The sequence below is a fragment of the Cokeromyces recurvatus genome, assembly GCF_025118155.1.
Source record: "Cokeromyces recurvatus strain NRRL 2243 chromosome Unknown BX663scaffold_5, whole genome shotgun sequence".
In the NCBI taxonomy this organism is placed as follows: domain Eukaryota; kingdom Fungi; phylum Mucoromycota; class Mucoromycetes; order Mucorales; family Mucoraceae; genus Cokeromyces; species Cokeromyces recurvatus.
In genome coordinates this window covers 713,372-736,881 of record NW_026251391.1, presented here as the reverse complement: position 1 = coordinate 736,881, position 23,510 = coordinate 713,372, and the positions used below count along the sequence as shown (strand labels likewise).

Sequence of the window (23,510 nt, the reverse complement as noted above, 5' to 3'; positions counted from 1 at the left end):
GGGAAGACAACGAGTTAGGTATATTTCTAGACTATAGCATCACTTCTTCTCTTGTTGTACTTTCGTTTAAAGACGTCTACTACTCAACACAAGTGACTTTTTTTTTTATTTTGCATAATAACAGATGATGAACGAATGTCAAGTAGAAGACCACTAACTAAATTAAGTAATTATAGCAAAACATCTTTTTTTTTTTTGGCTTTATAAAACTAATTTTTGTATGAGCTTACCATGAATACCTTTTTTTTTTTCTTTTTTAATCTTTTCTTTCGCATACATGTATAATATATTTAATTTCTTCAAGAAAAGAATGACAGAAAAGTTCTTTGATTTCATAGATGATTATATTGGACTACAGGTAGCTTCTATTGCACTTTTATCCTTAGCTGTCATGCCTATTGTTATAGGATCTTACTGCTCAATAAAAGGTAATCGTAAACGAAAGGCACGCTCAAGAAGATCAAGATCTCGTAGTATGTCTCGACTTCGTTCATCACATCACTATTATGACTCAGAAGAAGAAGAAAATGAGGATAGAGACAGTGAAGAAGAGAGACGAATTTCAAAGGTAGTTACAAGCAAGGATGCATTCTTATTCCCAATCATTGCATCCAGTTTTGTGTATTTTATATCATGGATGATTGAAGTATTTAATCCTATCATTGTAAACAATATTACAATGATTTCAACGTCCATTTTATCGTGTGCTGTATTTACAAGTACTGTAATAAGTATTCTTAAAAAATTGGCACCATCAAGCATTGCAAAACATATTGGATTGTATAGTTTTAGTTTTAGCAATCAAAACAGGCGTAAGTAATGGATTCTGACAAAATAGGATGAAGACACTTGCATTCATTTTTTTTTTCTATTTTTTTTTTTTTTTTAATTTCTTTTTTTTTTTTTTTTCTATTTTTTTAGGATTATGTCATATTAATGTCACTATTGTACATGTATTGATCTTTATGGTTTCAATCGGTCTTTCAGTGACATACGCCTTAAACCAACATTGGATTATTGGTAATATCTTTGCTATATCTATTGCTATTCAAATTATTCGTACTTTGACGTTGAATTCATTTGGTACGGGTTACTTGTTATTGCTCAGTATGCTCGCTTATGACGTATTCTGGGTCTTTGGAACGGATACGATGCTTCATCTTTCAAAGGTCATCGTTAATTCCCCTACAAGTGTTGTTTGGCCAAGAAATATTAACACCTATGTTTTTAATAAGCTATTAAGAAAGGATCAATTTTTTACTATGTTTGGTTTAGGAGAAATCATTATTCCAGGTAAGAAAAGAAACATATTTAATTATTATTATTACGTAATGGTCATATAATTAATTACCAAAAAAAAAAAAAAAAAAAAAAAAAGGTATTTTCATTGCTTATTGCTTAAAGATTGACAAGCTAAACGAAAGTAAAAGGCAAAATAAATCTGAACAGAAAAAGAATAAGGTCTACTTCAAGAATCCTTATTTTATGTCATGTTTATTAGCTTATACGTTAGGTGCAGGTGCATCTATTTACACTGTTCATTTTACAAAGGAGCCTCAATCTGCATTCCTTTTCGTTGTACCTGCACTCATTTTGACATCATTTTCTATTGCTCTAGTTAGAAATGAATTGGGTCAACTCACTGATTGCTCAGCTATCTTGGAGACCTTTAGTGAAATGAATGGATATACTGAAGAACCGAGACCCACTATGGAGCAACGATTAAGACGAGCAGGAAGAAGAAGAAGTAGCTCAAGCAAAGAAGTAGTGAGTCATCGTACAAGAAGTGTCAGTAGTAGAGTAAAGAAAATGGCTCCCGAGACAACAGGTGTCGTTGAAGAGGCCTATGAAGAAACAAAGAGAGTGGTGGGTCCTTACGTTGAAGATGCTGTAGAGGAAACAAAGAACTTGGTCACTCCTTATGTTGAAGAAGCTGTCAATACAACAAAGAGAGCTGTACATGCAGTAGCTACTAAAATTCAAGAACAAACTGTGACTGAAGAAGATGATGAAGCTGTAAAATCCGAAACAAAACCTCGTCATCATGCTCGTCGCTCTGTATCTGTAGGTCGAAGAAGAAGAGGTTTAAGCCGAACAAATAGACACAAGTCATAACTTTATTATTCTTATACTTATTACTACTGTTATATACTATTATAATATAAGCCTATACAATCCTGCAGAAAGAAAGACTTATAATAAATGAATATAAATATGTATATATCATATTCTTTTCTTGCTTGCTTTATTTATTTATTTATTTACTTACTCACTCCTGTCGCACCAAGTCCTATTGCAGTTTTTGCTCGGTTAGGAACTTTATGGATGATCGTTGCCTCTCTTAAAGCATACGCGCCTAAACCTCCAAAACCAAGTGCTCCTGTTATTTTACAGGGTAAACAATCTTGATATACTTGATCCTCTTTTGCTGATGTGGCTTCAGTTTTATTTGTTAATGTTGAATAAATTTTCTGTCATGATTTTTTTTAAAAAAAATAAAAATAGAATGTATAAGTTGCATGTATTCAATAATCAATCATTGTTTTTCAATTACATTAAGCATAATTTATATGATTTATAAAAATGTTCAACTACGTAAAAATTCAGGATTCTTTTTTTTTTTTTTTTTTTTTTTTTTTTTTTTTTTTTTTTTTTTTTTTTTTTTATTGCGGGATTGATTTTTTTTTTTCAACCCGTCACAAGCTATATTTGTCTTGTCCTTTTTATTCTATTTTATTTTTTATTTTTTTTTTTTTTGTTTTAATTTCATAATCAAGTAGAATGATGAAGCCTGCACGTGTACAAGTAAGTAACAAGTTATTTCATTTTAATACATGTATTATTCATTATCTTTCATATAGGTAACTAAAGCCCAACTTGAAGAATATCTTAGAGAGAAAAGACCTGAAGGAGGAACTTATAACATTTGGCATCATCGTTACTCTGGTCTTGAAAGAGATTTTCATAGACATAGGTAATCTATATGTTGTTTTTTTTTGGGAGAGGAGAAAAAAAAAAAGATGCTAATAGATCATTACAGCGTAAGACCTAAATTCAAAGTAGACATTGCTAGAGATTCTGGAGAAACTTTGGGTAGTCGCAATAAAAATGCATATTTTTGTATATACTTTGCAAAGGGAATGTGCGCTTTAGGCCCTAAATGTCCCATGTGGCATCGTATTCCTAATGAAAGTGACCTTCAAGAAACAACTGTTGATTGTTTTGGACGTGATAAGTTTACGTAAGCGATGAAGAATAGTGAAAAGATATTTTTGTTTTTTTTTTAATGAGTTGATGTTTGTTAGTGAATTTCGTCAAGACATGGGTGGTGTTGGTGGATTTATGCGCGAAAATAGAACACTATATGTAGGTCGAATTGCTATCAACGAGGACACAGAAGGTGCAGTTGTACGGCAATTTGGTCAGTTTGGACCCTTAGAGAAAGGTAAATCAAGTTTATGCAATCTTAAATATACATGTCTATTCATATACACATACGATTTAGTAAGAATTTTAAGAGGACGTGGTGTTGCATTTGTTACATACAGATCAAGATCGAATGCCGAGTTTGCGAGAGAAGCAATGATGAATCAAAGTCTAGAAAATAATGAAATTATGAATGTTCGTTGGGCAACAGCAGATCCTAAAGCAGTTGAAGAAGATGAAATTGTGTATGTTCCTAATGAAGTTAAATTAGAAAAAGAAAGAATGGAAAGATTGAGAACAGAAATCAGTGAATCTTATGAAAGGTTTGATGCCGAAAATAAAACAGCAGCAGAAAATGTATATTTAAAACGGGATTTAATTGAAGATGGATCCAATGAATTAGAGCCTCAAACAAAAAAACAAAAGGGAGAAGATGATAGCACAACAGAACAAAACCCATATGAATATACAGAAGAAGACTGTATTCGTTATTATGAAGAACAAGCCTATTATGAACAACTACAACAACAACAACAACAACAACAAAAAGATGAAGAAAATAATAAAGCAGGAGGTATTATTCCTCAAAACGTATTAGCTAATTTAAAAACAATTTCAAAAAATACGGTAACAATGAAAAAGCCTATAAATACAGGCTTAGAAAATTTAACAAGTTACGGCAGTAGTGACAGTGAAGAAGAAGATTAAAATTCTAATTAATAAACTTATTTACTCAGCCTTATAATTGATGCTTTCACATCAGGCCACTCACAATCTTCAGCTTTGCAAATACAAATTATTTGCTTTGAACAAGGATGGAGAATCATCTTTGTAAATAAGTTTATAAAGAAGAAAGGAAAAAAAAAAAAATTTTTTTTGTCTTCCTACTACTAGTATTTATGTATGCAATTTAAGAACAGCAGCATTACCCATCTTATTATTACCTGTATTTAATCTCAGTCTATCCTCTTCCCTTTTTTTTTTTTTCCCTAAAAGTGTTTTGAAATAACAAAGATGGCTGACATGTTATATTCCGAAAATCCTGAATGGAGTGATGTAATACCTGTACCTCAGGATGATGGACCTAATCCTCTTGTTCCTATTGCTTATGCCAAAGACTGTAAGGAGAATTGCTTGTGATAAATAATACAAATACTAACTTCAAAAAAAAAAAAAATAGATTCTGATGCTATGGATTATTTTAGAGCAGTGACACGTACAAATGAGAAATCTGAACGTGTATTAAAACTTATTGCAGACATTATCGATAGAAATCCTGCACACTATACAGTCTGGTAATAGCTATATGTTATATTCAAATAAAAACTTCAGACATGTTGACAGTTTATTTAGGAATTATAGACAGCAGGTCCTATTTGCCTTAAACTCAGACTTACAAAAGGAATTGGATTACATTGATGAGATTGCACCTGATCAAATTAAGAATTATCAAGTATGGCATCATCGTCAAGTTATTGTAGATCGATTAAATAACGGAGATAGAGAATTACAATTTATAAATACCATATTGGAAGAAGATCCAAAGAATTATCATGGATGGTCCTATCGACAATGGGTTGTAAAACGATTTAACTTATGGGAACATGAGTTAGCTTTTACCAATGATTTATTAGTCTATGATGTTCGAAATAATTCTGCATGGAATTATCGTTATTATATCTTGTTTAATAATCCTAAAGCGCCTTCAAACGAACTAATTCAATCAGAAATCAAGTAAGTCTTTTTTACACATGTGTATTAATGATACATAAATATTTACGTATTTTTATTTTTAAAAAAAGGTTTACTGAAAAACAAATTACATTAGCGCCTAATAATTCAAGTAGTTGGGCATATCTTAAAGCGTAAGTAAATGGGATGGATAATGATATATAATAAAATCTAATTTGATTTATATTATATACAGATTATATGAAAAGACAAATAAGCCATTCAAAGAAATGGAACCTTTTATAAAGCAATTAATAGAGTCCAATACTCAATCACCCTTTCTTCTAATTGCTTATATCGATATTTATGAACAGAATGCAAGACTTGAAAATAAGTCTATTGATCCAGTTGCTTTAGAGATGTGTAAAGAATTAGCTGAAAAGCAAGACCCTATTAGAGAAAAATATTGGAATTTTAAAAAGAAGATGTTAGAGGAATTAAATAATAATAAAGCCTAATCATTCTCTCCGAAGAGCAAATCTTATTGATATATAATATTTGTATATAGCATACACATATTACAAAAGTTTAATTCTGTATGAATCATGAATATAAAGAAATAAGCTGGTTTAAAGCTGAGGAATACATAGTAGAAATTGCAGGAAATAATAGAATTTTTTTTTTACAGTGAGGACAGCTTGTGTTTATAGTTAAGTTGTTACTATAGCAGCGCAAAAACTGATGACGATATTTATCTGTTTTATGAATATGATAGCTGAAATAAAACCCAGACACATAGTAACAAATATTAATGTACAACAACAAATTACCTCATATTTCTTTCTTTCTTTCTTTCTTTCTTTCCTTTCTTTCCTCATTTGTAAACTAGTTTTTTATATGTATCGTCATGAAATTACAAGATAATAGGAAAAAGAATAATAATAATAATTTAAAGTTGGTGGTAGAGATTACACTATTACTGGCATTATTCCCTGCCTTAATAGGCTATTATTTCAACTACAAAGAAAGATGGATTTTATCTTTATTGTGTTATTTACTATCAGCCTATATAATAATGATACCTGTTGTGTTTTATATTAGTATTAAATCTATTCAGTATTGTACGCCCTTTATTTCACATATATTGACAAGTCTAAATAAACGTTTAAGGCCCATTGCTCACTATTTATCACATAATAAGATTCTCGGTACATTAGCAAGTATCTTTATTCGTTCACAATTTTTTATATGGTTTATGTTCTTATTGTTGAGTGATCAAGTTATTCGAGTTATTATGGGACAGTTCATTGGACAACATGCTAGCAAACGTTATTTATGTAAGTAAAAGAAGAAGAAAAGTAGTGTCCTTTTTTTTTTTTTTTTTGTTGTGGAGTTCTAATATTCATCAGCTATGATAAATGCATGTGATTCTCGATTCTTTAAATCTCCTCATGAAGAGCTTATTAATGATACAATCAAAGAAAAAAAGGAACAAACGCCACAGCTAGTAGATGAATCTGATGGGCAAAAAAGTAACACAAATTTTAAAAGACCCGAGTATTCATTATCTGTTGCACATACATTATCTGTTGCAAGTAAACTTGCCTATGAGGATGTTGCAGTCGTAAAATATGAATTAGAAAAAGCAGGTTTTCTTGTAGAAAAGACTTTCAAACCTATTGGCTATAAGGTATATCTATTAGTTTGCTCTATGTTTAGGCTGGTCTATTTAAAATTACATTATTTATAGAATGCATGTGCTTATATAATAGAAAAAGACAATGATATAATGCTTGTATTTAGAGGGTAGGAATTATATATATATATATAAGGTTAACGTATATGACTTATCTTCCTCTTTAATATAGTACAAATCCATTAAATATTCAAAATTATGTAACAAATATTGATGCAGGCTTGGCAAACATAATGTCATCCAAGAACCACTCTATGGGTAAAGTACATAAAGGATTTTGGGATGCTATGGGAGCTACAGAAGCAATAGAAATTCAAGGAAATAATACATCCATATCCAGTATACATGTCGATTTAAGTCATGTCTCTTTTTACAAATCTATCTCCACGGCATTTTTAGGAATTATTCGAATCTTGAAAGCACTCTCCTTCAACATCTTTGCTAATGTGATTGACCCTATTGACGCTAGTTGGGCAGGATATGATTCAGCTATTATTCGACATCAAAGTTTATATAGTCAATCTGAAAAGTATATTTTAGAATTATTTAAAAGTATGAATGATGATGAGGGAAAGAAGAAGTTGTATATTACAGGTCATTCACTTGGTGGTGCACTAGCAACAGGTAAAAATAAATAAATAAAAAAGGTTTATAATGATGAATCATGTTCATTAAGAAAATATATATTATTTAGTTTTTGTTGCAAAAATGATTCAAACAGATAGTGTATTGCTTGACTATTTTGCAGGTTTATACACCTATGGACAGCCTAATATTGGTGATAAAGATTTTAGTAAATCATTCAGTTCAGATATAACCTGCAAAATATTTAATCATGTATATAATAATGGTATATATTTATATACATATATATAATATTAAACTACGAATATATTAATAGCTTTACTTATAGATGTCATTCCACGTATACCTCCCTGGTATAGTCCACCTCCAGGAACATTGGTATTTATAGATTCTTCTTACAAAATCTCCATCTATCCACCGAATCAGTTGACACAGGATCCTGTTCCTATGAGATCTATTTCTTATCTTCATCTATCAGGCTTATTGAATAAACACGTTATTCGTAGATTGAAATCGGAATCGGCATTACGTGTTTTATTTCGTATTCTATTACCTTTCTTTTTAAACGACCATTTCCCTTCAGACTATTGTGACGCCTTATTAATGGGTGACGTTGAATGGATTATTCTAGGTGAAAATGAAGGTGGTACTGATTATGTGGATGATAGATATAATAAGAAGGGATTAAAAAAAATATAGCTTACAGAATGCAACAAACGAAGAATAATGATGTATCATGTATTTCATTTTATTATATTATATGTGTTTTTTATTATTATTATTATTATTATTTCTAAAGAGGTACATTAGCATCTAATAAACATAATAATCCGATACTTTCACCGAAATAACTAGTCTCCATTTGTTTCATTTCTCCTTGTATTTGAGCTAGTTGGCTATTCCAACCAAGAAGCCAAAAGAGGAAACAAGCAGGAGCTACAAAGGCCATATCTGTATAATCTACATAGCAACCACCATTTAATCTATATCCAGCTTTAATACCACAATCTCCTCTTCCACCTCCTTTAGCAAGTTGACCAGCAAAGAAATGAGCTTGTGTTTCAAGGATAGGTCGAACTCGTTCATCTCGAGTTAACATATAATAATGACCAATACGCCATGGTACACGACATGAGTTCCAATTATAATCAGGATCATGTTCACTTTCCAGAACTTCACCTCGAACAGGATAATAGAGTCCACTGTTTTGATCCAATTTCAAAAAGTCAGCAATTAATCCTGTTTGAGGATTCAAATTAAGTTGGACTTGAATAGTATTTATAATAGCTGAAATGACTTGAGCCCATTGATCTTTACGCTGTGTATCTTCCTAAAATATGACATTATATATTTTATTAGAACAAAAAAAAAAAAAAAAAAAAAAAAAAAAAGGGAAGAGAAGGGAACTTACATAATAGAAAATTAAATAGCCACTTAAAATAAAATCACTTGGTCTTGTTAACAAATAAGCATCATCTCCAGGATCTGCCCAGTCACCAATAAGAGGCATATGTGTTTGAGGATGAATACAGTGTTGATAAATACATCCTGCCAATTCAACTGCAGCTTGTCGATAATCGATTTCACCATGTGGTCCTCCACGTCCCCATACCTTAGCTGCTACAAATAATGCAGTACAAATGTCGACATCACCATCAGTAGCACAATTCTCCCCTCCTTCATCACCTGGAACAAATCTACCATGATGATCTACCTTTTGTTGCCATCTGTATAAAATAAATAAATAAATAAATAAAGTTATTTACGCTAAATGTTAAAATACATTACTGCATTAATCCTTTTCTATTTCTAAATCGAGCAAAGTATCTATATAAGCCTTAATTAAATAACATGAGCCCTTTTTATTTTCAGTCATTAATTTAGTCATGATTTACCATCAAAATCTTGTTGATTACGCTTTAATACAGAAATAAGCATGCCATAACCTATTATATATTTTTAGTTTTTTTCTTTTTTTTTTTTTTTTTTTTTTTTTTTTTTCTTTTCTTTTCTTATTAGAATAAATTATTTTACCATGAGCCTCGGAGCAAGTCATTTCTTTTAAACCTTCTTTTTCGTCTTTATAATAAACGTATAAACCATCCTCATAGCTTCTTAAATATCTATAACATGCAGTATTTATTAAAATAGACTATTAACAAAATACAATAAATAACTAACCTTGTTCTCCATTGTACATAACTTTGTTCTAAATCGCTCATTTTTGTTAAACTTAAAATAAACAAGAAAGAAAAAGGAAAATGAAAAAATCTCGGGATTTCTTATCTTATATGGATATCAGCATGAATTAAAATTAAATAATTTTTTTTTCTACAATGAAAAATGATTGGCCGTTTTAAAAGTTGTTTTGAGCACTGGAAATTTGTTGTTCAAGAATCAGCGATTCTTAAGAATAAAGAGCCTTTAGCCATCAGATTCTTCCTCTTTGCAAGAACCCATAAATTTTCAATTAAATTCAGTTTTGGAAAATATAGAGTTAAATACGTGAGTCTATAGTCTCTGACCTTGCGCCCTTGATTAAACTCATCGTTTTAAAAACTATTATTATAGACTGATACGCATAATTAATTTGAACAAGTATGGAGAGAGGTATGTATAAGAAAATATATATCAACAGTTTTATTAAAGCCCTAATTAATGGTGTTTAGAGTCTGATCAGTCTTCACAATCCAATTATATCTTTGAGATGTATATATACGTGAAAACAAAAAATTTCGCACATGTTCTTATAAACTATGTTTATCGATAATGGGCTTATATAACTGGAACATGCAGATCAAGGGTTTTATTATAAAACCAGCTTTATTCTAATTGTTAATAAGATATTGATAAGAGTTCATGTTAAAGTTTATTTACCTGGTTTTGGTTGATTAATTGATAGTTATTGATAAAGGCAAAGAAAAACATAATAGTAATGATAAATATATATGTGTCGGGATATGTCAAAAAAAAAAAGTAGTTTGTATATGACTTTATAAATCAGAGTTTACCTCTCTCTCTCTTCTCTTTCTTATTCCTTTGCATTTGTTCCTCAATTATACAATAAACTAGCAAAGTAATTCTCTTTTTTTTTTTTTAATACTCCATCCAAAAATCCTGAAAGCAAGTAGCCGACAAACGTGTCATAGCGGTAAAGACAACTGTAAAGAACATTTGGAAGCCGGCATATATCAAGCCATTACAAGATCTAGTAGATATTATTAATACAATTGTCACTCCCACTTTTGCTTTTATCAAGTATATCTTTGTAAGTGAGTTGGTGAGAAATATCGAATTTGACTTGAAAAGCTATGTCAACAAGAGTTTTTTTTTTTTTGTTAAAGTATTCTTGAGTCTTACCCTAAGACGAGTGCAAGATGGTACCAAATCTGGAAAATAAAAACACGCCTCAAAGAAACAACGAAATTATATAGACAATTGATTGCCAAACACAAAGGCTCATATTGCAAAAATGCCGGCTATATTCCACCTAAACTAGCATATGCGCAGCAAATTGCTTTGGACGAATGTACGAAAGTTAAATGTTTAAAACAGTCGCCAACCCTCGCCCCCATAAGAGAGAGCCAAAATGCCAACTGTAAAATGTCATGACTTATTGAGGTAAAGTAGCAGTATGAATTGTATTAATACGACAGAGAATAATAATAATTATTGAACTATTAGATGTAAAAATCGTAACTGTCTGTTGGCCAACCTTGAACAAGTCAAGGAAATTCCACGAAAGCTGTGGAATCGAGATATGGCAGCTGTTTTAAACTTTCGAAAGATCTTGATGAGCTTGAGAGAGACAGGTAAACGCTCTGGTATTTGTAGCAGAAAAGAAGCGTCAAAACCGGAATGAAGGAAACAATAGCAAATCTTCGCCAAAGTTATCACTTTGGTTATTTAATGCAGGTATGTTGCTTTGAGATTACTTAAAAATATTGGTGAGCCCATCATTTTTTGGTTTTTCGCCAATACTTTTTTTAGTAAGCACTAAATTATTTTGTTATTATCACCATTCAAATTTCTAAATTAACCAATATTTCCCAGCTTCACTGTAAACAATATTACTATAAATAGTTTTCAAAGTGTTTTATTATTATTATTACATAATAAAGTTGCTGTTTATGCTTTTATAATTGCATATAAAGATGATTTAGGAAAGACGATAATAACAGTTTTATCTTCTTCTTTTTTCCTTCTTTCTTTCTTATTCTATAAATGAGTATATTTCGTTCTGTTTTAACAGCAGATTATAGTCTTTGATTAGTTTAGTGTATCCTTTCACTAACAAAAATTCTTTTTTCTGTATACTCTTTGAAGGAAATAGTTCGATATTCATTCAATTCTTATCAAAATTATAAGGAATAGAATTAAAATACATTCACTTATAGCAGGTAACTAGTCATGAATGTATCCTAGAATACTATATTGTCGTGTCTGATATACTTATCTTGAATAGTAGCTAACTCCCTTATTTCTCCTGTGTAACTAGAGTGATTAGTTTGTAGAAGAGAGAGAGAGAGCTTGGCTAATTTTGCTATTTATATAATCTATTATCACATAATCATTACTGATTGCAGTTATAAACAATATTAAGAAGAAAAAAAAATGCTTGATTATAAAAGATTAAATTCATAGGATCCATCTTTTATTTATTATCAGACTTCATCAAAATTTGTAGGAAAAATATAAGGGCTACTATCATACTGAAAAATTAAAATAACATAAATAAATATGAGTATATATAAATACGTTTTGGTTTCAATGATCAACTAAGTAAGGCTTTATATACATATTAATTTAGTTAGTAGCAAATATAGGTGACATACATTGATACAAGTTATTCCTAAATAATACATTAAGGAAGACATGTACAGAAATAATAAGTTGATATTTATAGAATTGACAAGTTTAATAAGTAACTTGAAAATGACTAGTTTGTTTAAATAATTTATTACTATTCTATATTATTATACATTATGTAATATATTGTTTTAGAATCAGTTCCCTTTACTGTCTACTATATATGTATATCTTTTTTTTTTTTTTTTTCAAAAAAAAAAACAAAAGAAAGTATGTCAAAGAGAGGGAATTAAAGATATAATATTTACAAATATATATGAGGAAATATATATATGCATATACATATATAAATATATAGATATACATACATACATGCATGCATATATAAATAAGTTAGTTATGGAAAGCATCTCTCCATGACTTTAGGTTTGAAGGAATACGCTTCCAAGTAGAAGGCTTAAATATACTGACACCTTCAAGAGGATCATTTTTCTTTTCAGTATCAGATTCTAATGTATGTTCCCTTTAAACAATAATAAATCATTAGTAATTTAGTTCAATATCAGAAATAGAAAAAAAAACTTACTGGAGTTCTTCACGACCTGAAATCAAATCCACTTCAATTAAAGGAATCAACTTTGATCTCTTAACAATCTTATAACCTAAAAAGAATACAAAAAAGATAGGTACACCAATATAAGCAGCGACAAGATCTGATGGAACAATAGGTCTAGCATTCCAGGCACTATAACCTTGACCAACGACAACAAATGAACACACACTGAATGAAATAATAGGACCTAAGGGGAAGAATCTGGCCTTGAAGGGAAGATCGTTGACATCATAACCTTGCAAAACATAAGCACGACGGAAACGGAAATGAGAAGCAGCGATACCTAACCAAGCAATGAAACCAGCAACACCAGAGATATTCATAAGCCATTCATAAACGACACCATTACCGAACAAAGATGTTAAGAAAGCAAGCATACCAATAACAGCTGTTAAAAGTAAACAATAGATCGGAATGCCGCTCTTTGTAATTCTTTTAAAAAACTTGGGAGCCTTTCCTTCCATTGCAAGATCTAAAAGAGTACGACTTGAAGCATATAAACCAGAATTACCAGCAGATAAAACAGTCGTTAAGATAATAGCATTCATAATATGTGCAGCAGGAGGGATACCAGCCTTAACAAAGACCAAAGTAAAAGGAGAGATAGCAACATCACTTACACTACCCTTTAAAAGGTTAGGATCATTATAAGGAATAATTAAACCAACGATGAAAATAGAGAGAATATAAAACAAGACAATACGCCAAAAGACTTGTTTAATAGCTCTAGGTACGTTCTTACGAGGATTTTCACTTTCACCTGCTGCTACACCTACTAACTCTGTACCTTGAAATGAAAAGCCTGCAGTTAAAAATGTACTCAAAATGCCTTGTCGTTGAATACCACCGAAATTAAAGACTGATGTACCATAATAATGACCACCCAAAACAGCTGTATCAACTAAAATACCAAGAATAATAAAGACGATAACTGTTAATACTTTAATTAATGCAAACCAATATTCCGCTTCGCCTAAAATAATAAAAATTGTATGAGTTGTTTTAGTTATATATATATATGTATATATATATAAAGTATTGATTTTACCATAACCCTTAACAGAGAATAAATTCAAAGATAAGATAATAACTAAAAATATAATTGACCAAACATAATTTGGAACATGAGGTAACCAATAAGCCATAACCATAGAACCTGCAGTCTAAATTTCATATATATATATATATATATATATATTAGTGTTTACAATTTTTAAACATTTGGCTTGTTATTATTTACCAATTCTACTGCGACTGTGACAGCCCAATTATACCAATAATTCCAACCTAATGCAAAACCTAAAGCGGGATCAACAAATCTACCTGCGTAATTATTAAAACTGCCAGAAATTGGAAGATAAGTTGCCTAAATTAAGAAAGTGTTTTTTTTAGACTAAGGTTTCAGTTATATTTTTCTTCTCTCTTTAAATACCATTTCGCCAAGGCATTCCATTGTAAAGAAAACCATAATACCAATCAATGCATAAGCAATTAATGCACCACCAGGACCAGCAGATGCTACAGACGCACCAGATGCTAAGAACAAACCTGTACCAATTGTACCACCCAATGAAATCATGGTCAACTAAAAAAAAAAAAAATAAAGCATTTAGATTTAACCATGGTTTCATATTACGTAATAACCACCATAGAGAACTTACATGTCTAGCCTTCAATGCTCTCTGTAATTTAGGCTTATCGTCAATAACGTCCCCTATAGATCCTGATTGCCCTCTATTATATAGACTATCAGCATCTTCACTAAAACCATTATGCTCTGTAGTTCGTCTTTTCATATCTGGTGTTGGTATACGTGACCTTATAGTATCCATCATCTTCATGTCTTTCATATCAATTTCCTCAATCACTTCATTTTGAACACTACCACTGCTGCCTCCTATACTGTATTTATCAACGTTATGACTCTTCTTTCTTCCAAACATATTTCAAAAATTAAAAGAAAAGAAAGAAAAAAAAAACAGACTAAAAAAAGACAGTTCAATCAAATGAAGCTGTTATTTTTTTTTATTTTTTTTTATTTTTACTAAATTTGGTAAAATAAATTAGATTATCAATTTTTATTTCCGAACACTTGCTACTCTGTAAAGGAATCTACCACTTCTTTAATGAATAATAATGGGCCTCTTTTCTTTTTTCTTTTTCATTTCTTTTTTGTTTGACCAACGTCAAAGTTTAATATGCTTGTGTAATAATAATAAAAGGAAATTAATTTTTACCTGCAGTTATTGTATGACAAACTATTTTTATTACTATTAGCAGTTGTAGTGGCGCATAATATGTGGCTTATTTTTAGTATTAATTAAACTTGACCCTGTTTTTATGTTTGTACAGTGAATCTAATAAGCAATGTCGCAGCCAATCAAAACTGTTGTCGCTGGACAATCAAAATCAATTTCGTGCTTTCAGAAATGGAAGTCGTGCTATTAGAAACCATGCCGTTTCTTCGCACTTGAAAAAAGATAAATCGCAGGTACTGCTTTTTCAGGTGTTTTTTTTTTCTTTTTTCAATCTTTGCAAATTAACATGAGCACAATATTTTTATATGAAGATGGATGTGGGAATGTGGTTGATGAGAATGGTGGTCCTGAACCCCATGGACTACATTGTTGATCAGAATGAATTTGTGGTTGAGACGTTTGCATCTCATACTGAATACTTGAAATATGCAGCTTGTGGTGAATCCTCTTGGACTTGCCCAATACCGGTAGAAAAAAATCAAAAGAGGAAGACATCCGTTTGAAGGAAAATCAAATATAAAACGGGATTATGTTCTCTATACCGCACAAGATAAAGCTAGGTTTTTCGATCTGAATATTGAAAAAGTGTATGAGTGGCGTCAGCAGCAGCAGCAGCAGCAAAACAGTTGGGTATTCATGCTCGAACTGCTCAGAGATGGGTTTAACAATATAATGTGTGTCCTGATAGCATTTTTTGAGGATTCTGAAAAAAGTCGGACGCAAGTGTATCTTGACCGAAGAGCATAAAACGGGTGTCATCAACTTCATTGATACTAATCCCTCTGCGACTGTAGTTGAAGTGACCAACCATTTATTGAAGCGATTCAATAATCTTAAGGTTTCACACGCAGCACTAATTATAACTCTATGAGATATGAATACAACCTTTCGTTGAAAAAAGCGGATTTCCATTCCATTGAAAGGAACAGTCCAGCAAAGATTAAGGAGCGACACGATTGGGTTCGTAATTGGGGAAAATACGGACATGAACTTCCTCACGAATTGCGTATTTCTTGATGAGTCTGCGTTTGATATCAATATGAAACAATCAAGAGCATCGTCCACAAAAGGTACTCGTGCTATTGTTAATCGACCTACTACCAGAGCAAACACAACGTCTATTTTAGGCGCTATCTTTGCCGCAGGTTTGATTACAGTCGGTGTAAAGAAGCCAAGACCTACCAAGAAGAGAAAGGCTGAAGGCTATATAAGCTCAGGAACTGTAACAAGTCACTATATTAGGTTTTTTTTTTTTTTTTTTTTTAACTGACTCTCGACGGAATGGACAAACATCCACATATGAAAGGTCACTATGTAGTCATGGATAATGCACCCATTCATACGTATGAAAACACAAAGAAGTATATTGAGTATCGGGGATATAAATGTATGTATCTTCCTACTTACTCTCCTGAGCTTAATCCAATAGAGCAATTTTGGATAGTGACTAAGAGTAAGGTTAAGCGCTATAGATTTTTACAGGAAGATACTTCGTCAAAAATAATTACTGAAGCCTGCAACAACGTAGGAAAAAATCATGTTAAAGGGTTCGCTTTGCATTATTATAAGTGCTGGAATAAATATCGAAACAAAGAGCCTATGTAATGGTCACTGACAGAGTTTAGTGATAAGAATGATTAAGATAAGTAGTAACAGCTTTATTTTACTTCGAGAGAATCACAATGACTGCGTAAGACTCGAAAAAAAAAGTATCTTCCTGCGGATAAATTTTATCATTGAGGTCAAGGCGTTAGACACTTTTGCTTCTTGTTTTCAAACGTTAAACATTTTAAAGTCCGGGCATTATGCAAAAAAAAATCTTGCCTCCTCTGTAACACTATTGTTACACTATGCAGAATGAATTGAATGGTTTTGTTCACTGAATTTTATGTTTTGTTTTGCTTTTCTTTTATGAGCTGACTTATTATGTCATATTCCTTGACTAAACAAGCGGATCAAGGAATTCTATCTAGATTCCCCTGAAACTCTCTTGATCCACTCCATCAAACGATATTAAAACTTCTAACACTTCATTATCTACAACATATCTTATTAAGTCGCAACAAACACTTTTCTGACTCACATCTTATGTCAGGCCTCGTTAACAATTCTTATAAATACCCCATCAATTTAAATTCATAAATAAAATGTTTGACACTAAAACCATTGTTTGGTCTCGTTGACTTTCTTTTGTCTTTTTATTATTTTTATTTGATATTTCACAAGTAATATTACACATATTTTGATGTTAGAACAGTATATAGAATAAAATGCATTGTATACTATATAAAAGGGGGAAGGGAAAGATTACTGTGAATGCAAGTCAAAGATACTTAAACTGGTTTTCATAGCATGCATCAACGAAGCTAAAATCGTTAATCTTTACAACATCATTTTGGCAGAAGAATGATTTTAAGCACAACACAAGAGAGACTAGACTTATCAAATACCCCTTGTTAGAAAATAGTAGTATTTTGTAAATGAGATGCATATTAGTTGCCTAAATAGGAAAAAAGAAAGTTTATGAGAATATAAACAACAAAAAAGTGAAAAAAAAAGACATTTATTTTATTTACTTTTCTTTTCTTTTCTTTAACATAAACACATTTCATATAGTCATAAAGAAGATATAAAATTGACAACATTTTACTATTCTACACATTGTTACTTTTTATAAGAAAGGAAGAAAATTAAATAATGTAACTGTATTAAATGTGGGGTAACACATATTCTTATCGATTTCATATGATTGTGACTGTAATTTACAACAACGACCTCCTTATTCTTATAAAAAAGTAGATATTCAAAGTTATTTTTTCTTCTTTTTCTTCTTTATTATTACTATTTCTTTTGTAGGTAAGTCATTAAATAATACTATTTTATTCTTCTTCTTCTTCCCTGCCCTAGGAGGAAATTCTTTTTCTCATGGTTACTACTTATGTAACGCCTTCTGAATCAACAAGACACCCTATCTTGCCCTCCTTGAATTAGGAGGACATTGTAGGGTATCTTGTTGTTTCAGAGGGCGTTACATATTGTGATAGCTATGGGTTTTTTCTAACCTCCTAGTAAAAATAAAAAATACAAGAACAAAGAAGGTGCAACGAATCCTAGCCTCCACGCGGCCACCTTTGGACTGCAGTAAATATTACTGTTGACGAATTGGGGATTCACTTTTTTTATATATGAAATAAAAATGAAAATAAAATACAATAAATAAATATCTCTTTTTTTTTACGCGTCTTTTAATAATCTTGTGCCTTCTTTAACTATTGTTTGTATAATAAAATATCTTTTTGCTCCAAATTGACTTTAGGAAGTATAAAAATCTATTTAGAATACACGTCATTTAGTTCTTTACTAATACATGTATGAAAACTATGTAAAGGAAGCGAAAAAAAAAGAAGAATTTAATATGGTTTCATTTTATTTTATTTTTTAACATCACTGTTCATCATTTATGATTGTTTGTCCATTGGACAAGCTAGACATTGTTGAATGCACTTTAAAATAGACATAGTATAGTTTCTACCTTTTTTTTTTCTTTTATTGTCATTATGAAAAGCTATTTTTTTTCTTGTTCATTATATGTATTCTTCCTTTAGTTTTCAATAATAAAATATACACTATGTATAAATGTTTAAGAATAAGGCAAGTTTAACTTTATGCTAGTCACCAATGAATAAAAAAAGTTACTAGTATAATAGACATAAAAGTTAAGTCTATATTTATTGGTCTATATGATTGAAGGTTATGTTTCCAAGTATGTGCTGTAGACACTAGAGTATAAATCTCTATTGATTTTCTTACGTCTTTGTAGACTGATAATTAAGTTACAGTATATCAAGTCATGACTTCCCTTCTATTATAACATAATATGTATGTCGATTGGCTTATTTTGTGAGTAACTCATATTACTATTCAAAATAAATAGAGCAAAATAAAATTATACACTCTAAAAGTAAAGCATAATAGCATATAATAAATACCATCCTTTATTCATAACACTGATAATAGCATAGCATATACATATACATGTATGTATACATTTGTATACATTTGTATACATATTTTTTTTTTTTTTTCAGAAATCAGTAGCAAAAGACCTTTAATTTTATTTGTAATTTTTGATTGTCAATTCAACTGAGTTTTAAAGTTTTTTTTTTTTTTTTTTTAATAAATGTGTACACATATTAAAATATAAATCCATTCATAGATTGCTTGTTCACACATAGATAAAAGGTCGATGATAACGGTAAATAATAATAGTAATAATAATAAAACAATAAAATAATAAAAACACAAAAAGAACAAATTTAGTAAACTTTATACTTTCTATAAATCATTGCCACTAATGTATATAATTAGCATGGTTTATCTGCCTCAATAAAAGAAAAGGGCTCACTCTCTACTTTTAATGTTCCACGCCGTTTTCATTTACCCATTGCGTTATTAAGACTTTTATGCATAATACCTGCATTAATAGGTGTTTATAATAATATCACAACACCTTTTACGAATGATGACTATTCAGGTTTATTTCAACACAAGAGCTCACCATTAACACATAAAGTAGCTTTATTATGGGTAAAAAAAAAAAAAAGAAATATAGATTAAAAAGATAATTATTGAAAAAAAAAAAAACTTGTTTAAATAGTGTATACTTGCAGGTTATTGGAGTTGGGTATTAACGACAAGCATGCTTCGAAGATGGTTGTATCATTATGAGATCAGTAGTACCATCGTTCGCCTTATTACACTCAATGTCATCAATTGGTCTGTTTCAGCTTATCTCAGTTCTCGTTATGGCATCGATCAACCCATTTGGAAATGGATGACAATTTGTATGATACTTTTTGTTTCTAATATCATTAAAATAAGATTTGCATCAAGACCTAAATATCATACACGTACAGAAGAAATGGAGCAACCTTATTTAAATTACAAGTCTACTTTTGTACGAGTTTTAATATTTCCTTTAACAGTTGTTATTTTCATTACCATGTTTGCTTCACTTTATCAAATAGGTCAGATGAGAAGAGTCTCTGGGGAATTATTAGCACAACGAACAGTGATGCCTATCAAAGAGCGTCACCCTGAATTAGCGGATGCACACGTTCGTGTCATGGTCTTTGTCCTTTCCGCCTGGACAGCCAAAAGTCTCGAAAAACGTAAAGTGTTTCGTGAGACAACATTGAAGCTTATGCCCGAGGATAATGAACATATCTCTTACTTTTATCGATTCATCATCGGTCAGCCACCTAATGAAAAAGTGAAGATGACGATGGGACCCTTGATTGAACAAGAGATAGATGCTTATGGTGATATTTTATTATTACCTTGTTCAGATCTCTATGAGGATTTAAGTAAAAAAGTCTATGCTGCCTTTGAATGGGCAAACCAATATGATTTTGATTATTTTGTAAAGACAGATGATGATATCTTTGTAAGATGGGATACAATTAGTAAAGAAATGGAATTAGCAGGTAGAACTCAACGTTATTGGAGGGGATTAGCTTATTGGTAAATTTAAGAAATGTAAATTGTATTGTCTTTTTTTTAAATATGTAATGATATAGGAATATACCACCCATTCGAAATTCTGAAAATAAGAATGGTGAACTTGTGTATCCTTTACCTATTTTCCCGCCTTATACAGCTGGTGCACTTTATATTCTCTCAAGGGATATAGTCCATTTAATTGCTGGTGTACAGGGCCCACGTATGTTTGTAAAGAATGAAGATCAAAATCTCGGTATTTGGTTGTTCCCCTTTAATATTTTGCCTATTCATGATCGTCGTATCCAACAAATTGATGTATGTGAAGAAGATATGATTGGTAAACATTTTGGTGATTTTGGTGAACCAGATGCTATTGGTGGAACAATGTATGATATGTTGGATAATCTTCAAAATGGACGAAAGATGTGTCACGGTTTCAAGACGTCTGTATGTGGTATGTGTTATCCATGTCATGGTAAGGGGAATCATTGGCGAGATTGGAACTTTGATTGTGACGATAAAAAGGGTGTTACTTTACTTCATTTACCTCAGCTTACACTCATGGAATAGAAAGTATAAAATTCATGTATATATATAAATATGAAAAAAAAAAAAAACTTCCTCATATAAATAATGGATTTTACATGTTACATTTTACTTATTATCTGAACTTTTTCTTTTTTTTTATATATTGTAATACATATTACATGTGAATTTTCTTATTTATTTTATTTATATTTTTATTCATTTTTTTTCGTTATAGCTATAAATATATGCCTTTGTATATATAATATTTTACTTTTAAGAGTACCAATGATAGCAGCAGGAGCATACTTTTGAACTACATCAGGTTTATGCATCATATTAAATTCTTCAGTTGCATCACGACCGGCATAAATAAGGATTGCCTTCTTTCCTCCAGGATGATCAGGAAGGAAATCAGTAACATCCAAGACTTGGCCATTTACAACAACCCAGCAATCGTCTGGCTTATTATGTTTTGCAACATCTTCAAGTGTATATTCACCCATCTTCTTTGGCTCATCTACCTTTTTTGTAGATTCTTCTTGATTATGAATAGGGGCAGCAGATGTATCATGATGCATTGTAGGAGCAGTTCCCTGTGATTGACTACCGCCGTTTGAAGGTAAAGAAATATCTAAGCTAATTACATTAGGCTTAGCAGGATGAACTACAATATTGATACCAAGTCCACCTAAATGTTGACCAATAGCGCCTAAACGTTGTTGAGCTACCTGAGTTGGGTTCCCATTAATAAGTTTAGAGAACAAATAACGAGATGCTGTTTCACCTGCAACACGTCCGAATACAACACAACCCAAAAGAGAGGAACCGCCAAGACGATTAGCACCATGAACACCACCACACATTTCACCTGTAGCAAAGAGGCCAGGAATAGGATTACCTTCTGTAGATTTTATTTCGGCATCAGGCGTAATTTCAACACCACCCTATTGAAAAAAAAAAACAGTTGTGTTTTTAATTATCTCTTTTCTTTTCTATGTATATATATATATATGTGTGTGTGTGTGTGTATGTGTGCAAGCAAGACTTACCATGGTATAATGAAGAACAGGTTGCATAAGTGCAACATAAAAATAATCTGTCATCTTGATAGGCACATTATGGAAGAATCGTTTACCCCAAGGGTCCTTTTCTTTACCTTCAGCAATTCTATTATAAGTTTCAAATGTTTGTTCAAGATGTTTAGGACTGATCCCCATTTCTTTAGCAAGGGCTTCACCATTAGCAAAACGTTTCATTAACCCACGACCTTCATAGTGACGACAATGCCATTCAATTTCTTTAGAAGCAGCTGTATTCAAGATAAGACGGATAGGGAATTTATTCTTATTCATCATACCCGTAACATAATCACGATGACCTAATTCATCACAGAAACGGTCACCATCTGCATTCAATAAAAGACCACCACAGCCACGAAGAGCTTCAGCAGCCAAGAACTTGACTTTAGCATCAGGTTCCTTAGGATCTACTAAGCCAGTAGGATGAACTTGAACTTTTTCAAGATCGATTGTATTAGCACCAATAGAGGCTGCCATCTTGATACCATCACCTGTACAATGATCACCATTTGTTGTAGAAAGATTATAAAGTTCAGGGCGATACTTCTTGAGTAAAGATTTATTCTCTGTGAAATCAGCAGCATAACCACCTGTAGCCAAGATGACGGGTCCATATTCTTTTATTTTTTCATTAGTAGCTCCTTTACCAACAAGAACATATTCAACACCAATAACATTGCCTTGTTCATCCTTGATCAAATTTTCTACCTTTGCCTTTTTAATAATCTTGGCACGATGGGGTTGCTTTTCAGCCATCTCTTCCATGCCTTCCATCAAGGCATATGTAATCGTCATGCCTGGGAATTGTTCCTTACCACGATGTGTACGAGGGAAGGAGTGGCCACCAAGACGAGATACAAGTGATAAATCTAAAGTAAACTTATCTTGAAGCCATTCAACGGCAGAACTAGATCGTCCTGTTAAGACACGGATAAGATCAGGACGTGCTAAATCACGTGCAGACTTTAGTGTATCTTGATAAAATTGTTCAACAGAGTCTTTAATATCCAAAGCAATTTGAGTACGTGTTAAAGCACCATTAATACCAGATGTTGCCTTGGTAGAATTACCACTTGAAAATAATAATAATAATAAAAATGAATTTAAATTTTCACATGTTTATTTTAACTTTTTTTTTTTCCTTTTACCCAAAGAATGGATTTTTATCAAGTAACAAGACATTGCCACCATGTTCAAGAACAGTATGAGCAGCTGAAAGACCTGAAAGACCGCCACCAACGACAATGATTTGATTATTAAGGGACATCTTTTTTTTTTTTGCTGAGATTAATTAATTCAAGAAATTTAAAAAAAAAAAAGAGAGAGAGAGAAAAGAAAAGATA

The 23,510-nt window shown here is 31.2% G+C and overlaps 11 protein-coding genes across 11 annotated transcripts; 7 read left to right on the top strand and 4 right to left on the bottom strand.

Annotated features, from left to right (window-relative positions):
• Window positions 1-310: 310 nt before the first annotated feature.
• On the top strand, window positions 311-2,115 carry BX663DRAFT_484137 (signal peptide peptidase-domain-containing protein; the record flags this gene model as incomplete). The annotated part of the gene is made up of 3 exons (XM_051524535.1): window positions 311-812; window positions 922-1,293; window positions 1,379-2,115. The coding sequence occupies 3 exons, from the start codon at window positions 311-313 to the stop codon at window positions 2,113-2,115; spliced, it is 1,611 nt and encodes a 536-aa protein (XP_051385639.1).
• A 631-nt stretch (window positions 2,116-2,746) lies between these two features.
• On the top strand, window positions 2,747-4,349 carry BX663DRAFT_500490 (uncharacterized protein). The gene is made up of 5 exons (XM_051526329.1): window positions 2,747-2,805; window positions 2,862-2,974; window positions 3,041-3,241; window positions 3,306-3,445; window positions 3,506-4,349. Exons 1-5 carry the CDS (start codon window positions 2,782-2,784, stop codon window positions 4,132-4,134), a joined length of 1,107 nt encoding a protein of 368 aa, XP_051385638.1. The 5' UTR covers window positions 2,747-2,781; the 3' UTR covers window positions 4,135-4,349.
• A 100-nt stretch (window positions 4,350-4,449) lies between these two features.
• Window positions 4,450-5,615, top strand: BX663DRAFT_429950 (uncharacterized protein; the record flags this gene model as incomplete). Its single annotated transcript, XM_051522767.1, has 4 exons — window positions 4,450-4,546; window positions 4,685-4,721; window positions 4,780-5,160; window positions 5,354-5,615. 4 exons carry the CDS (start codon window positions 4,450-4,452, stop codon window positions 5,613-5,615), a joined length of 777 nt encoding a protein of 258 aa, XP_051385637.1.
• A 737-nt stretch (window positions 5,616-6,352) lies between these two features.
• On the top strand, window positions 6,353-8,077 carry BX663DRAFT_529789 (class 3-domain-containing protein; the record flags this gene model as incomplete). The annotated part of the gene is made up of 6 exons (XM_051530270.1): window positions 6,353-6,434; window positions 6,507-6,787; window positions 6,848-6,903; window positions 6,966-7,417; window positions 7,488-7,643; window positions 7,707-8,077. 6 exons carry the CDS (start codon window positions 6,353-6,355, stop codon window positions 8,075-8,077), a joined length of 1,398 nt encoding a protein of 465 aa, XP_051385636.1.
• Window positions 8,078-8,123: 46 nt separating this feature from the next.
• On the bottom strand, window positions 8,124-9,642 carry BX663DRAFT_468329 (Six-hairpin glycosidase-like protein). The gene is made up of 6 exons (XM_051524088.1): window positions 9,560-9,642; window positions 9,413-9,501; window positions 9,274-9,324; window positions 9,167-9,215; window positions 8,790-9,105; window positions 8,124-8,708 (listed from the first exon to the last, which is right to left on the bottom strand). The coding sequence occupies exons 1-6, from the start codon at window positions 9,598-9,600 to the stop codon at window positions 8,172-8,174; spliced, it is 1,083 nt and encodes a 360-aa protein (XP_051385635.1). The 5' UTR covers window positions 9,601-9,642; the 3' UTR covers window positions 8,124-8,171.
• Window positions 9,643-9,721: 79 nt separating this feature from the next.
• BX663DRAFT_484132 (uncharacterized protein) lies at window positions 9,722-10,778 on the top strand (the record flags this gene model as incomplete). Its single annotated transcript, XM_051524534.1, has 2 exons — window positions 9,722-9,883; window positions 10,503-10,778. The coding sequence occupies 2 exons, from the start codon at window positions 9,722-9,724 to the stop codon at window positions 10,776-10,778; spliced, it is 438 nt and encodes a 145-aa protein (XP_051385634.1).
• Window positions 10,687-11,377, top strand: BX663DRAFT_500477 (uncharacterized protein). Its single transcript, XM_051526328.1, has 2 exons — window positions 10,687-10,999; window positions 11,063-11,377. Exons 1-2 carry the CDS (start codon window positions 10,968-10,970, stop codon window positions 11,238-11,240), a joined length of 210 nt encoding a protein of 69 aa, XP_051385633.1. The 5' UTR covers window positions 10,687-10,967; the 3' UTR covers window positions 11,241-11,377.
• Window positions 11,378-12,461: 1,084 nt separating this feature from the next.
• Window positions 12,462-14,812, bottom strand: BX663DRAFT_500469 (amino acid permease/ SLC12A domain-containing protein). Its single transcript, XM_051526327.1, has 6 exons — window positions 14,619-14,812; window positions 14,462-14,534; window positions 14,233-14,385; window positions 14,041-14,166; window positions 13,849-13,963; window positions 12,462-13,773 (listed from the first exon to the last, which is right to left on the bottom strand). Exons 1-6 carry the CDS (start codon window positions 14,741-14,743, stop codon window positions 12,770-12,772), a joined length of 1,596 nt encoding a protein of 531 aa, XP_051385632.1. The 5' UTR covers window positions 14,744-14,812; the 3' UTR covers window positions 12,462-12,769.
• Window positions 14,813-15,568: 756 nt separating this feature from the next.
• Window positions 15,569-16,192, bottom strand: BX663DRAFT_429466 (uncharacterized protein; the record flags this gene model as incomplete). Its single annotated transcript, XM_051522735.1, has 1 exon — window positions 15,569-16,192. A coding segment is annotated over one exon (624 nt), but the record flags the coding sequence as incomplete, so codon positions are not given.
• Window positions 16,193-19,267: 3,075 nt separating this feature from the next.
• BX663DRAFT_288986 (uncharacterized protein) lies at window positions 19,268-20,756 on the top strand. The gene is made up of 3 exons (XM_051522003.1): window positions 19,268-19,313; window positions 19,427-19,645; window positions 19,716-20,756. Exons 1-3 carry the CDS (start codon window positions 19,305-19,307, stop codon window positions 20,583-20,585), a joined length of 1,098 nt encoding a protein of 365 aa, XP_051385630.1. The 5' UTR covers window positions 19,268-19,304; the 3' UTR covers window positions 20,586-20,756.
• A 544-nt stretch (window positions 20,757-21,300) lies between these two features.
• BX663DRAFT_429473 (FAD binding domain-containing protein) lies at window positions 21,301-23,434 on the bottom strand (the record flags this gene model as incomplete). Its single annotated transcript, XM_051522736.1, has 3 exons — window positions 21,301-22,032; window positions 22,138-23,239; window positions 23,316-23,434. 3 exons carry the CDS (start codon window positions 23,432-23,434, stop codon window positions 21,301-21,303), a joined length of 1,953 nt encoding a protein of 650 aa, XP_051385629.1.
• Window positions 23,435-23,510: the final 76 nt, after the last annotated feature.

Excerpts from the sequence above, each read along its gene's own strand:
- BX663DRAFT_500490 (XM_051526329.1), top strand. The coding sequence starts at position 2,782 with ATGATGAAGCCTGCACGTGTACAA. Across the intron at positions 2,806-2,861 it reads TGAAGCCTGCACGTGTACAA|GTAACTAAAGCCCAACTTGA; the intron begins GTAAGTAACAAG and ends TCTTTCATATAG. Across the intron at positions 3,446-3,505 it reads GTTTGGACCCTTAGAGAAAG|TAAGAATTTTAAGAGGACGT; the intron begins GTAAATCAAGTT and ends CATACGATTTAG.
- BX663DRAFT_468329 (XM_051524088.1), bottom strand. The coding sequence starts at position 9,600 with ATGAGCGATTTAGAACAAAGTTATGTACAATGGAGAACAAG. Across the intron at positions 9,502-9,559 it reads TATGTACAATGGAGAACAAG|ATATTTAAGAAGCTATGAGG; the intron begins GTTAGTTATTTA and ends TGCATGTTATAG. Across the intron at positions 9,325-9,412 it reads GACTTGCTCCGAGGCTCATG|GTTATGGCATGCTTATTTCT; the intron begins GTAAAATAATTT and ends AATATATAATAG.
- BX663DRAFT_500477 (XM_051526328.1), top strand. The coding sequence starts at position 10,968 with ATGCCAACTGTAAAATGTCATGACTTATTGAG. Across the intron at positions 11,000-11,062 it reads AAATGTCATGACTTATTGAG|ATGTAAAAATCGTAACTGTC; the intron begins GTAAAGTAGCAG and ends TTGAACTATTAG.
- BX663DRAFT_500469 (XM_051526327.1), bottom strand. The coding sequence starts at position 14,743 with ATGTTTGGAAGAAAGAAGAGTCATAACGTTGATAAATACAGTATAGGA. Across the intron at positions 14,386-14,461 it reads GAGCATTGAAGGCTAGACAT|TTGACCATGATTTCATTGGG; the intron begins GTAAGTTCTCTA and ends TTTTTTTTTTAG. Across the intron at positions 14,167-14,232 it reads TGGAATGCCTTGGCGAAATG|GCAACTTATCTTCCAATTTC; the intron begins GTATTTAAAGAG and ends TTCTTAATTTAG.
- BX663DRAFT_288986 (XM_051522003.1), top strand. Across the intron at positions 19,646-19,715 it reads ATAAAGTAGCTTTATTATGG|TGTATACTTGCAGGTTATTG; the intron begins GTAAAAAAAAAA and ends TTGTTTAAATAG.